Below are 14694 nucleotides of genomic sequence, written 5' to 3' on the forward strand. Positions count from 1 at the left end.
ACTCTTATATTTTCTTAGTCTATGCTGTGTTACAGAGAAAAAAGCTATTGTATTTAAAGCTGTGTTATATTATTTAAGATTTTCATTTTCATTTTTACAGAGCTATCAGGCTTTATTCAATACAAGCATTATTTAAAACTGCACTTCAAAACTTTATAATATTATATAGCTGACAATATGTAGTCTCAAACTGAAATTGCAATACTAATTCAGGTGGAAACAGTGTAAGGAGGCTGTGATGTTTTCTCTCAATACCTCTGTATGCAATATCAAAATATATACTGTTTTAGTTAACCATACTGCCTTGATTTTTGATTCTCTAATATAAAGGATTCAACTTCAGGTTTTTCAGTTTTGTGTATTCTGTTTGTTGTCTGTTTCTTGTTTCTGTTTTGCTGTTTTCTTAAGTGCTTTCTTAACAAGTGTCTGCACTAGAATGATTGACACCATAGGAAAGGGTTTTACTTCAATGACTTAGGTTTAGCTGCTTTTTGTTTTTTTGTTGTACATGCTCAGCTTTATTCATTAGATTCAACAGCAGTGACAGCATATCTTCTTAACATACACATTTTCCAACCGCTGTTTAGAGAGTGACATTGATGTGGCTTAAAGCTGAACCACTTGTTTGAAAGGAAACTCCTGAAATAGTAAACCTTAAATTGCATCTGCATCTGTGTCATTTATATCTACAATGAAGACAAAGCACAGTGATACATTTCAATCAGCTTGCTTCACTAATCGGATAACAGAAACAATGAGCAAAGCATTCAATACCACAAACTCTTAATTAGGTCCCATTTCTTTGTCAGGCTGATGAAAAATGCTTGCATTAATAGTACTGGTGTTGATTTACATCAACAATAAAAAATGAATGTTACCCTTGGACAAACATTTACAGTGGCCTGTAACATTAAGCATAATTGGCTACATTATTGCTTTTGCAGGATAGTACTCTAAGAGGAGTACAGTATAAAGCAGCAACCCAGACCCTCACTTGGTAACAATTTTTGACAATAAGTCAAATTGTTAATAACAATTTATTGGTAATAATTTTGATAACAGTTGGGAAAATGGGGGCAATATGGCATTTCAAGGTTCACAAGAACACTGTTATTTAAAACCCCTTATTTGATTGTTACTGAAATTATATGAATTGTTCTCAGAGAACTATTACGCATGTCCAGGACAGCATTAAGCACTCACAGGCAAATAATCAAAAGTGATTTTTAAATGTATGCCGTTTATAGTATTTTAGTCCTTAACAGTGTTTATTTAGTAACAGTCTGATTTTTATGCCACTTTCCTGGAATATAACATGTTGTCTAAATATTCCTCTAATCCTGAGAAAAAATAATAAGTGTGTTTTCCAGGATTATCAAAAATATTTAAACTTTGAAATACAATTCTCTGTGGTTCACAATATATTCTTTATGCTGGCTTTTAAATGGCAGAACTCGATTTCAGGTGATAATTGTCCTGTAGTTTGAGACTCCCCTTAACATATCACAATTCCATACACATACCTTGCCTTAATGTGTAGATAGTGTTCGTGGCAGAGAAGTTGGTGGCAGTGACAAAGTTCTCTTTGGTTGAAGTGTTCACTTCCACTCTCACAGATCTCTCCATGTTACTGTGGAAACTGCTAACTTCTCCCGTCGGAAAGGTTACATTGATTAGATGACCTTCACTGTTATACCTACAAACGCAATCAGAACAGTTAGCTGCTATTTGTATTCCATTTGTGTTTTGTATTCTGACCACTTTAAACGAAATAGTTACGAATGATATTCCAGTTTCTGTGCTGAACAATGAGAACAGCGAGGCATTCAAGTACTTATAATTAAACACAGACATTAGTGACAACATACTGCAGTTGTGAAAAGGGAGGCAAAACTCATGATGCTTTTAAGATAGGGTGGTCAATCCTTCCATTTCATTATTTTTTAAATCTTTGTTTTGGCTAATCCCTAATTACTGAAGAGACCTTTAGCACCTGTATTATCTAAATAAATCCTTTTCCATAAAAACAAAAAAACAAAAAGCAAATGGAAACAGTGGTGGAGCAGAAGCATTAAACTGTAAATAAGGAATTAAGAGGAAGCAAAATATGTGGATCTGGCTGATATCTTTAAATGTAATGTAATTAAAGAAAAAAGGTTAAGAATTACAGTAATTCCATTCCTGGCCATTACTTAATTTATCTTAATTCTTTAACATTAAGTATTATAAATGGACACATTATAAACAACATTTGGTTTTATTTTTTGCCTGATCATGTTTCTTTTAGAGTCCTTTTAATTCTGAAGGCTAGCTAGGATTGATCTGCAATTCCCTTCCGGCAGATAATAGAAAACAAAAGATATACTTAACAAAGGTTTGCAGTGCCATCCAAGTTCCACTGGATGGCACTAGTAAAACACTGATTTAAATCTAGGAAACATGACCATGGAAAATAACATGAGTGAAACTGGAAAACAGAATCGAAGATGAACATTTAAAATTTAAGAAACAGAGACAGAGATGTCAACATCATGATAAGTAACATCAAAAGCATCCTGTACGTATAATAAAAGTAATACGATTGCATTTTGTAATTTTGAAACTTTTGAAACTTGCATTTTAAAACTGAACTTTAAATATATATAGTCACAATGGCAAAATAACAACAACAATAAAATATTGCTAACGTTTTCCTAAGTTTAAAGAGATACAATTCAAAATTTTATATTTGGATCACAAGTCATAACTCGTACATTAATCTGTAAGAATGTAAAATAGTACTTGATGTTATTTGTTTATATGTTCTGTATATGTCCTGGTGGCCTGACACCAAACACAGATTTAATGGGAAAAAATCCTTGGTTATTACAAATATTACATTTGCAACATCTGATGTTTCCATTCATGGCTGACTTCTAGATCATAAAACAGAGTAGAAGCACAAAGCTGAAGAGCTGAAGCTGAATAGGTTATTTAAATGTCTTACTGAAGACACCAGACTCATCAGTTTTTTGCTCTCATAACAGGCTGCTTTTCTACAAAGCCAACCAGTTAACAAGTAGCAGTTAGTCTAGATAAAATAGTCTATAAAACTCCTATAAAATTCACTATAAAATCCTAACATAACTAAATAACAGACTTTATTTACAACATTACAATCCTAGCATTACTAAACAACAAATAAATAAACACTAAACTAGACCTTCTGGAATATTCAGCTAAATTATCCAGAGGGAACGTTTCCATCTGCTAACTTTGGGTCACAATTTTGTGTAACACTGTATAGAGCACAAAACCACAAAAATGTCAATACGGTACATAGTCAGCACTGCTAATGTTAATTTCCCAGGTGACCAAATGCTGCTTAAAAATACCTCTTTTGTTCAGCTGACAATTGGATTTCCAAGGAAAGAGTCAAAGTTATGTTGTTAGCAAATTAGCTTTTAATTTACCAAAATCAGATATTATCAAACCTTTGAAAAATGAAACAGGAAAGCAACATTTATTTTTAAAAAGATGAGCAGCAGAATGCGGATGTTAAAAGATCAAATAAACAAAGAATGGAAAAACAAAGAAATGGAAATATTGGGGTTTCACAGAATTGATATATTTTTATATATTTATGTAAAAATCACAAAGACTAATCTTTTCTTTATGCATGACATCTTAGTATTAAAGTTTAGCCTGTTTGTCTGTAGTCAAATTTGATTGTACCTTAAGCGGATGCTATTTACATATTTGAGAGTACATATTAAAATTAATGCAGTTCCCTTTTGAATTCATTGGGATTTCAAATGAGGCAAACAACAGCATAACCTTTGTGGGTCATTTTCATCTCCTTTGTAATACCCATGCTGTAAAGATGGAATGACAGACCTCAAAGGCATTTCAGTTTGCTACAAAAATTAGAGCAAACAGCACCAAATTGTTAAATGTCTTTTTCGATTACAAATGCGGGTGTTGCCAGAAAAAGATCAAAAGAGAGGTGGAGAGTGAGACACCGATCTCACCACTTTCATTTTTCCAATTAAAAAATAAATTTGAGAGTTTAATAAAGGGAGGGGGTTAAAAAGAATGAAAAACCTTACTCATAAACAGTAGTCCAACTGTTCTCATTGCTTTTGGTTGCTAAGAGACCAGAGTTGCCATGGTACGTGATCTGTGCAAGGTCGTGTCCCTGTGCAGAGACCCTCTTCAGGGCTCCATTGTTACTGATTGTGAGCCAGTAGACCTGACCGCCTGGCACTACCAGCCAGAGAGGCACGCCGTTAGCATCCCGACGGATGTGCACAGAGTTCCCATTGCTGCTGATGATTGTGCTAATATCCTTCTCCCCTGTGTAAGTGAAATTGTAAATATAGTCTCCCGTTATAAGGTTGAGTGTGTGAAGGTGGGTCCCATTGGTGTTGAACAGATACAGTTCCTGATCCACTGCAGAAGCTATTTCATACATATTCATGTGATTGAGATTAGGTTTATTTCTGCTGAGGGCTCGGACTCGGATGTTTCCCAGGTCAGCTATGTAGAGTGTGCCAGCAGGAGATACTGCCAAGGATGAAGGGGCTTTCAGTTTGGCATCCCTGGCGTATCCTCCATCACCTGAATACGTAAGAAACAATGAAACCAAGAACAAAAAAAAAAACATCAGAAATTTGATAACTTTAATAACCCATCAGCTGAAAGCAGGCCTATTTTGTTCATACTGGGAATTCGGCTCACAAAATCCTTCATGGCACAGGCTTACACACATTTAGGAAGGATTTGATGAAAAACTATTTCATTTATCATTATTTTTTATCAAAGATCTGCCACATTAGGAAATGCTTTTGAATCTCATTTACTCCAGGGGGCAAACCATTTTGAGTGCTGTGTGCCAGCAGTTGAGTTGGGGGGAGGGGGGTGGTTATAACCAAAAGAAGTAGACAGACACGAATTTTTAGAAACTAACAGGGTAGCACAGGATGCATATTTCTCGAGAGAAGGAAGTGGGAGGTAAAAGCCTCCAAAGAGTGCAATCATCTGTTAACAGCATGACGTGATGGAAAATATGCAAAGTATCACATGAAAAATAGTAAATGTTTCACACTGTTGGCTCACAGTGTATGTATTGTAGGTTTTGCTTTCACGTTTTAAAATAAAAAATATACTACTGATTAGATTATGTCCGGTACAGGCAATTGTTATTTAGCACATTTAGAGCAACAAGAAGGATCTATGCAAAAAGTGATTTGTCTTAAAAAAGGAAGGGCAAATTAGACTATCTTTGCTACACTGCTACAACATTTATTAAATAATAATCATCTTTGCAATCTATTAGCATGTACTCAATCTATGGAACATAACAGACTGTCTTACAGATGGACTGGGGAGGTAGACAAAATCAGAACAGAGACTATGAGATTATAACTAACATTCTAAGCCCCTGGCTAAAATAAATATCATGAGGGGATTATGCTGTAGTTATTTTTTTCTAAAGGAAAGTGTCTTGTTCTTTGTCAATCTCTCATTATTGCATGTGTTTGTGGTTCTCATTCTGCGACAGCAAATATGACGCCACACTACAAGTTATCAAAGAGTTCAGGAACAATGAAACAGATTAAACAGATTTAGAATCTCAATTCAGTAAAAATAACAAAACTACACTAAACTAACACAATCAAAGATACGGTGGCCAAAGACCAGCTTTGAAAACCCACCTGAGAAACAGTCGCAGTTGGGATCAATTTTGCAGTCACATTCTGTTGGTGCTCCTGCTATAATCGAGATCTCTCCATTTGTTGTGACTTGCTGAATGCGATTGATCTTTCTCTCATCGGTCTCGGCGATATAGAGTACTCCATGGTGAGACACACTGATAGCTTTTGCTGATTCCAAGGTGGAATGGACAGCGGCCTTGCTTACAAGGTAATGATCGATTCCAGGTACCTGACAATGGATTGGCCTTCCTGCCACTATTCTAACTTGATTGCTCTCTGACACCTGCATCACAATGTTGTTGTCCAGGATGTAGAGTGAGTTATCCATTGGGTTTATGGCTAAATCTGTAGGCCACTCAAGTCGAACCTGAAAGAAATATGCAATATATTAAAATAATAATCTTACGCGTTCTGTACTGTACAGTATATATAATTCCATGTGATTTACTGGAGTATCGTCCAGGGTGTGTCCTGCCTTGCGCTTGTTGTGTGCAAGGATAGGCTGAGGCTCACCGCATAAGGCACTTATGTACAAAATGTGTAAGATGTTCATCTCTCCTCTTCACTGGAAACTGACCAGGATCCAGCCCTGGACAATAAAGGTAACATTTACATGCTCAAATCAACTAAAACCCCCAGCCTATATAATAATAAACTGCATTTATTTTAAGCATTTATAGAAAAGAAAAAAATGTATGGGTTTGTTGCTTTGCATATAAATAGGACAGATGACACATGATTGCCTGATAAGGTGGTTTTATAAGTTTCATTTTTACTGTAGCCCACCTATTTAGAACTGATCTTATCAGGCCATCTTGAAAGAGCATATCTTAATTTCCTTACCACAATTTGTGGTATGTCTCTCAGGTTAATCATGCATAGCCTACTCTGTTTATGTTTTTCTAAACTGTGAAATTGTTCAATCTCCCCTACTTGATGTCATTGACTGTTGAATCCACGTGGCTCAGAGCTATGACACATGTGTCAACACCTCAGGGAACAGGACATAGAATGCTTCTAAGATACCACCTGTCTTTATTTGCAATGTGAGTCCCAGCAGTATTTACAGCAGACTTAACTTTAAACGGTGGACTGATGTTACTCTCATTCACAGGAATAAAAGCTTACAAATGTAGAACAAACCACAGGACCTCTGGCCAAGCAAAGCCAACCAGATTCTAGGAGTACTTGGTCAGCACTTGGTGTACCTCTGTTAAGGGAATTCTGCTCACCGATGTCTAGACTACAAAACCTGGTATGTATTCTAAATATAAGCCTTTAATATTTTAGCCATTGGAGACCCCTACAACCTAGAGCTTTGTTCTGATTTTCCATCCCATGCTTTTCACTCTTGGTTTGAGCGGGATTTTAATTTCTTACATTTCAATGGACGATTTAAACATTCATCTCCATAATCTAAAATCAAGAGCTTAAGAGCAGGGGTTTAGGGTTGCAAAAACTGTTGTATCTGAAAGAATGGCTTAGGACCCCGATGTCCTGGCCAAATTTCCCATTGGTCCTTACCTATCATGGCCTCCTAATAATCCCCATCTATGAATTGGCTTCATTACTGTGCTCTCCTCCCCACTGATGTGTCTTGCAGGGACAACCTGGTTTTCCTTAGAGTCCTCCTATCCCAGTAATAACCAGGACCAACCTTGTTTAGATTTTGATATCTGACCAGATCAGGCTATGGTATAACAGACAACATGGTAGCAGGATTTGACTTGATTACATATATTACAGTATATCACCATAAGAGTTTGATTTGAATCCCACAAAAACTAACACAAAAATGAAAGCTAAAGTGTAAACAAAGACATAAAGCAAAAGCTTTTTTTATGTGTATGTGCTTTTTTAGATTATTACTAGAAGGATGCGCTATATTATATGTCTTGATGGATGCATTAACCAGTAAAATTGCATAGAGAAAATCATAGCTGACCTCTACTGAGATTTATAAACAAGAATGCTATTGTGGTGTGTTCATTCATTATGAATGTGCCATTCAAAGAGCTCTATTTTCTTTTACTGCACTGATCCAATAGGCCTCCTATCAAACTTTTATAAATTAAGTGCCTTTTTCCAGCACTTTATCTTGGACCTGTCAGGTTACATCAGAAAGAAGGCCAAGGTAGGTAACCAAATACAAATAAGTGGATAAACAGCTTTTGTGAGATTTTTGAAGTTCTGGATAGAATTCTCTTAGAAAAGCAAAGGGCCTTTTCAATTTTTAATCATGTCAAGACTTAACTGAAATGTTGCCTGTTTTCCCATATTCAGGTTGTTCAAGATTAATATTGGACTTTTAAGGTACTATTCTTGACATTACGTTAACTTTTCAAAGGAAATGTAGTTGTCATTTTATTAATTTATTAATTTTAACACCTTATAAACTCTGTATATTTGCAAGAAAACTTTTGGAAGTATAAAAATGTAAGATGAGTGACTAATCTTTAAAGACTTGGTTTTGGAATGGCAGTTAACATACAGCATTACAGAAAGTTTAATCTAGGATACAGGTTAGAGTTAGTTATTCAAACATTATGTTATTCTCCATGTCAAAATCAATTCCTGCAGTCAGCAGCTACATTCTTGGTTACAGAGGCTCTACATTCCAGAAACTGCTGACTGCTATAGGAAAACATTTATTGTCTTTGTATGTTTAGAGGCCATAGGGCTATGTAACAAACGTGAAAGAAATTCTCTTGGGAATGGCTCCCACTTCGTACTCCCAGCACACATGAACCTTCTTCCTTGCTTGTTAATAATATAACATTGTTTTGACAATACATAATGTGGAGCACACATGCAGCCCCTCTGTGTATCCACTCTGCCAGTATAAAGCAGCACAGGCAAGAAAAGAGGAAAAAATACCCTTTTGTTGAGAAATGGAAGTTATTAACTGAAGTTTGGGAAGGATAACACTGACAAATCAATCACAAACAGCTGCAGCTAATCACCATCAATATGAAATTTAGCTATAATACAGTATATCGACACAAACACCTCCTTTTGCATTCATCTTGAGCATCCCTCCTGAACCCCATCTGCACCTACAGTAGCTGCTTCCCCTTCTTTCAGTCTTTCATCTCACCTAGTATTCTAAACATTCACAAAGCATTCAGTTCTTGGATTTTGTTGTCCTTAGTGAAATAATATATTGTGTTTTAATGTCAGGGAAACGTTCAGAAAAACACATTAGTGAAAACTGTGATTTAACAGTATAAATATCGGCCTTCTTCAGAAAAGAGTAATTGGTCTTCTAAAACCCAACTTTGATGAGAATAGAAATCAGAGGTGGGTTGTGTCTCTATTCAAATGTTCAGACCAACAATGATAGAACATTTTGGACTTATTTTTGTCCTTGAAAGACTTACTGTGCTGCAGCAGTCATGCTGAGTAGTAGTAGACACAGTAGCAGTACAATAATTGTGGTCCATAAGCTCATATTTAAATATACATTTTTGTAACCTGCTCTTTTTATTGAGTGTTATAGGTTTAATACAATTGTGTCTAATTGTTTTCTGGGGAACGCTGATGAATCCGGTGTTGATGGAACATACTGTTTCTCTTTTCAGAAGCTGCTTTGTTTTTTTAAATCATAATATTTCAAAATAATCACAACCTATACACTAACATTTTATATTTTATAAAACCATCTAACTTATCTAATAATTATAACACAAAGAGGTTTCAGATACCTACATCTATATATATTAAATATAGTTCAGGTTGGTGGCTGCGTCAGCATGCGTAGGCTGCAAAGGAACAAGTAATAGGTTTATTCCATGCTGAAAAAAAGAAGAAAGAGAACACAACGTTTCGGCCGTGGAGCCTTTTTCAGGTGTGCGTGAAGAAGGCTCCACGGCCGAAACGTTGTGTTCTCTTTCTTCTTTTTTTCAGCATGGAATAAACCTATTACTTGTTCCTATATTAAATATATATACCTATAGAAAAAAGAAATGCAACATTTTCTGAAATGAGAATACTATATTTATAGCTTATGTACTTTCACAAAATGTTGTCAATTTGTTATAAGCCCTCTGACCAGCAATACAGCTTGTGCAATGAGGCATTGCAACTTGCCAGTCACATGAAAGCTTGTAGGTGCACTTTTACTCAATGAGGTCCAGGTGGAACAATGCCTGATCAGGTCACCTTTAAAAAGGCCTTAATTCAAAGCTTAGGTCACTGCAAGAAAAAGGCCACACTTAGTCAGTTTTCTGTGCATTCCATAATGCCTTGAATATCACCAGAAGCAAGGGAGAGGGCCATTGGCATGCTGCAGGCACGCATGTCATGTGCCAGCATTGCCAGACACTATGGTGTAAGCCACTCCACTGTGTCCCGACTGCAGAGAAGGTTTCATCAGACCTGCAGGACAGATGACCGTCCAAGATACGGTCGTCCTCGAGTGACCACACCAGAGCAGGACCGACACATCAGACTGGTCCATCTGAGAGATCATTTCAGATCTGCCACCCGTACTGCTGCTAAAACTGCCGGCAGACACAATGCCCACATCAGTGACAGGACAGTGAGGCTCTATGCTGCTAGCCTTAGAGCAAGGCGACCTGTCAGACGCCCTCTGCTCACACCTCCTAGACGTCACACCTTGGCTTAGGCCAGACATAGGCTATGATGGACTCATCAGGCAGTTGCATCAGGTCCTCTTCATGGTGAGTCTCTCTTTAGCCTGTTCCACCCAGACGGGAGGGCCAATGTGTGGAGGAGGAGGTGTTGTGTTTCTTTTTTCCATCAGTATATATAACCTATATATTAAATGATTACATTTATTAAGTTCTGTGAGGCATTTACAGTACTGCACCACACCTTGTTTGAATGGCAAAATAGAATTATTAATCATTTTTATATTTGAAAGTAGGTGAATAACATTGGTAGGAATCTGTAATCTATGCAAAGGGATGAATGTATGTTCATGTATGTAACATTTATGTTCTTTTAGGTTACTGCGTGGTGCTAGGTTTTTATGATTGTTATTATGCATTTAATTAATGAAATCTCAGTGTTGATAAGATATCAATTTTGGGAATAAACCAAGAAGATAATACAGGAAAACTACAACCTACAGAATCAAAAGAACAAATAAAGATTTTATGTGAAACATAAAATATGAATAAATAAGTGCAGCATGAATATTAAATCACCCATCTTACTATGTTTGTATTCTTTCAAACCACCCTGGAAAATATATTTGTCTTTTGTCACAATACCTAGCAATGCTATTTTCCCTAAATAACAAGTAGATACAACTATAACTATATGTAATTGAAAACACTCCATAAAGATAACAAATGGTAGTTTCTTTAAACTGCTAAATAGTGTCCACTATTTCAAAAAATCTTTGCAAATGTCCTGTTTCTTTCAAATATCATGTTTTAAAAATGTATATTTGAATCTGAGCTTGAGGACCACAACAGCAAAAATGCTATCCTTCTATAGTCTCAGCTGAAGTATGATAGTGGTAGTAAAAGAACAATAGAACATTTCAAGGAAAAAAAAATAGTCCCACCTGCACTCAAAATGGATGACTATCAGTCTGAATGATAAAACGGTTCTTCTGTATGGATTTATGCGTTCACGTTGGTTCATTTCTCTTTCCCACATGATTTTTCCCACCTAAAATTCCCTTAAATGTGGGTTAATGTGTTCTATTATTGTGCCTCCAAGTAACTGCAGGGTATCACTTGGCAGTCACTGGGAAGGTCAGCCAGCCTCAGCATTTTAAAAGTTTCTATGAGTGCTTAATAAAGGTAGGTTTGTTTTGTGAACCTTTATATAACAAGGGGCAGACTAAGAAAAATGGCTCATAGATCAGATGTTTCTCTATTTAGCGTCTCTGCAGTTCAGAAACCTGGAATCTCTTGGGAAAGGTTTCTGCCTTACAGACAAATTCAGAGGGTAGTGCCAATATATTATGAAGAAAATGTTCTTAAGAAGTATGAACAAATCTACCTTCTGAGCTTTCAAGAGAGTTCACTTTGACATCACATTGACAATGTGAATGTAACAATGTCAATAACTCCACAATTGTGATTAAATCATTTATAAGCACACGATATAATGCTGTTAGAGCTCTGACAGTTTAATGAACCAAGAATGTTTGTTAAGTTTTTAACAATTTTTATCAGTACTGCCACATTTTTAGATACTAGCAACTAAGGTTTTTTTCTGTGGAAATCTGAAATGAAAACTTTTAATAACATGAATAATATCGGTCTTTGAACAAAAACCAATAACATAAAATCACTTATTTAAATAAATAAGAACTGTTGTTCTATTTTTCCAAAGTTATGTAACAAAATGACTCTCTATCAATTATTCACTAAAATATCTTATTAAATGAAAATGCATGATTTTTATAAGCTTGATTTTATTTAGATTTAGCTTTTAGAAAGAATATGTTCAGTTCTGTGTGTAGCTATACAAACCATTCTTTAATTAAACATTCTTTTAATTCATGAAAGAAGATGTACCATTGAAATATTGTGTTTTTACCACCATATTTTTTAAAGAACAAAACAGGTTTGTTTGCTTCAAGTACTCAAACAAACATTTTATGCATTCAGACTGTTTGTCTTGATCATCACTTTATTCCTCTTACTGAGGTGCTATTTAGAAATAATGAATGGAGGAACAAAATCAAAAGTTTCAGACAGAAATAACTATGTTCTAACATGAAAATCTGTTTCTTCATTTTGGAGTGCTCTGCAAGTAGCAGACACATTAACAGCAGTCTGGGGAAATGAGTGTCACAGTCAACGTTTTATAACAGTCACGTCCAGGCCTTCTAGCCGAAAATGATTTTGAGTCACTATAATAAGATGAATATTAATGTGTGTATCTCAGGCACTGACTTAGGCTGTTTACCTGAGTGATGTCCATTCTGGAGTCGCAGCTGAGTGGCTGAGTTGATGTCAGGCCATTGGAACCAATCACTGTTGTTATTATTCCTTTCTCATTAATCTTGCGAATCATGGTTCCATCAACAAAGTATACAAAACCTCTTTTGTCGACAGCAATTCCTAGAAAGAAAAATGGAAGAGAAATACATTAAAAATGATGGGTAAGGTTTTATTGGATGCAGGTACTATGTTAGAATACTTTTATGACAGTTTAGGGACCAGTGTAGACTGTTCCATGGTTCATCATCTGCAGTAGCGTAAACAAGTATGGATTCTTATTTTTTGATGAGTCTTTTACATTTTTTTGGAGAAGAACAGAAATACAACATTAAATTATTTGTGTTTAAATTCAGCTCTGCAAAATGAAACTTCTTTAAAATTCTCAGAGTCTCTCTTTGAATTGCATCATGGAATAAAACCATTAATAATGTGCTTTTCAAGTTATATCGAGAAAGACATATTGACGTGGTAGTGACTCCAGGTTTCAAATGAGCAAATATGCCATGGGTAAACTAAATAACCCCAAAGGACTATTCTAATTTAAATAAGCAAGAATAATTCCAGTTCTTGTTTACTGTGAGATCAGTGAGTCACAAAGGCACCCCCAAAAAAAGCTTTTAATAACGTGCAGTCACTTTTAAAAATGCTTATCTGTCTCATACATTGATGGTCATCCCTGGCACTTCTATTTCATCCAGCTGCAAGTATTTATTCAAGTTAAATGTCAAAGTAGTCTTCAGCACCTAGGTTAATGAAGTAATTAAGGCTCAATCCAGTATCTAATTTTTATGAAGGTTTTATGTCTTATAATGACACAGAATGGAAGCTGCAAGGTTGACTACTCCTGGTCTAACAGGTACAACTTTCATGTATTTTTTAAATGTCTGATAAAAAGGTACCCTTATAAAATATATCATGTATATTGTTACAGCTTTAGGAGACTTAGAAGTGTCTCTTAAATTTTAGATAAAGTTTGTGACACTGGGAAGAGTAAACACTTCAAAGGAGAGAGGATGTTTGCTGAGGTCTGGGGGCCCCTTGAGCAGAAGAAATTGAAAAGTTTACCTTAGTATACCTAGGGAAGTGCTGGGTTAATGATTGGCAAGGAGCAGTACAGACACACACACAATATAAGATCACATGAAGAAAAAGAGGAAGAGAAAAGGGTAGGAAACAAGGAGAAGAGAGAGGGTTCTGGAGGAGCTGGGATTTGAAACTTGCGCCAGGTGAGAGCCCCTGCTTCATGATCATCCAAATGAAACCTGACTGGAGATAAGTATTTGAACCGTGTTAGAGAGAGCATGCTTTTCTGTGTTTTTAGGGAACTTGGATATCCTGGATAAGAGATACCTTAGGTAGAAACATCTTTCCTGCTTAGGGTGCAATTTTATGAATAGGGATATAGGCTCCCATTTGTTTTGTGACATCCGGGGTGCAGAGAGAGAGATTTAACTGCAGGTTACATTGTATTTAGTTAGAAGGCAGCTCATCTCTTATGTGGCCTCTCTAGACATTATGAGTTTAATGCTTAGTTGCAGTCTGGGGTTTTCTGGATGACCGGAATGTTAGGCCTCTGAAACACCTTGTTTGTAAATACTGTACATAAAGTAACTTGTGTGTTGTATGTTGTGTGTAGTGTAGTTTGTGTTTTGTTATTGTAATAAATATTTGTTTTAACCAAGTGTGCCAGGATTATTACTCTTCTCAACAAAGCTGTGCGAAAGAATAAGGAATTCAGGTACCTCTAATTATACCAGCCACTCCGGTATATTGCTAGAAATAAGTCGGGGGTTATGAATAATTATTTCACCGATTGACTAAACTGCTCGGTCAAATACTGATTTTCGTAACCCCACATTTGTAACAATATTAAATAGTTTTTTACAAAACAAACATTTTTGTGTAAAAAATACATTGTGTATATTATAGTCTTTATTTTATCATTTTTAAATAGTGCCAATCATCACTTTTAATGTGTATAGTATGTCAATAAAGCAACTGACTAAAATAAACAAGTATTCCACATATGATTTAATAAAAGCAGTTATTTAAATAGTAACCATTTACAT

General features: G+C 35.7%; 1 protein-coding gene across 1 annotated transcript in view; it reads right to left on the reverse strand.

The window, feature by feature from the left end:
- Positions 1–14694, reverse strand: part of tenm1 (teneurin transmembrane protein 1) — a 214199-nt gene that overhangs the window by 18032 nt on the left and 181473 nt on the right. The window contains exons 22-25 of the mRNA XM_088925605.1: positions 12591–12745; positions 5697–6063; positions 4089–4599; positions 1524–1696 (exon numbers count right to left, since the gene is read on the reverse strand). Coding sequence (XP_088781731.1) covers positions 1524–1696; positions 4089–4599; positions 5697–6063; positions 12591–12745 — 1206 coding nt within the window. The remainder of the gene's footprint in view (positions 1–1523; positions 1697–4088; positions 4600–5696; positions 6064–12590; positions 12746–14694) is intronic.

Source organism: Atractosteus spatula, chromosome 9, assembly GCF_055471065.1.
Source record: "Atractosteus spatula isolate fAtrSpa1 chromosome 9, fAtrSpa1.hap1, whole genome shotgun sequence".
NCBI classification, from domain to species: Eukaryota; Metazoa; Chordata; class Actinopteri; order Semionotiformes; family Lepisosteidae; genus Atractosteus; species Atractosteus spatula.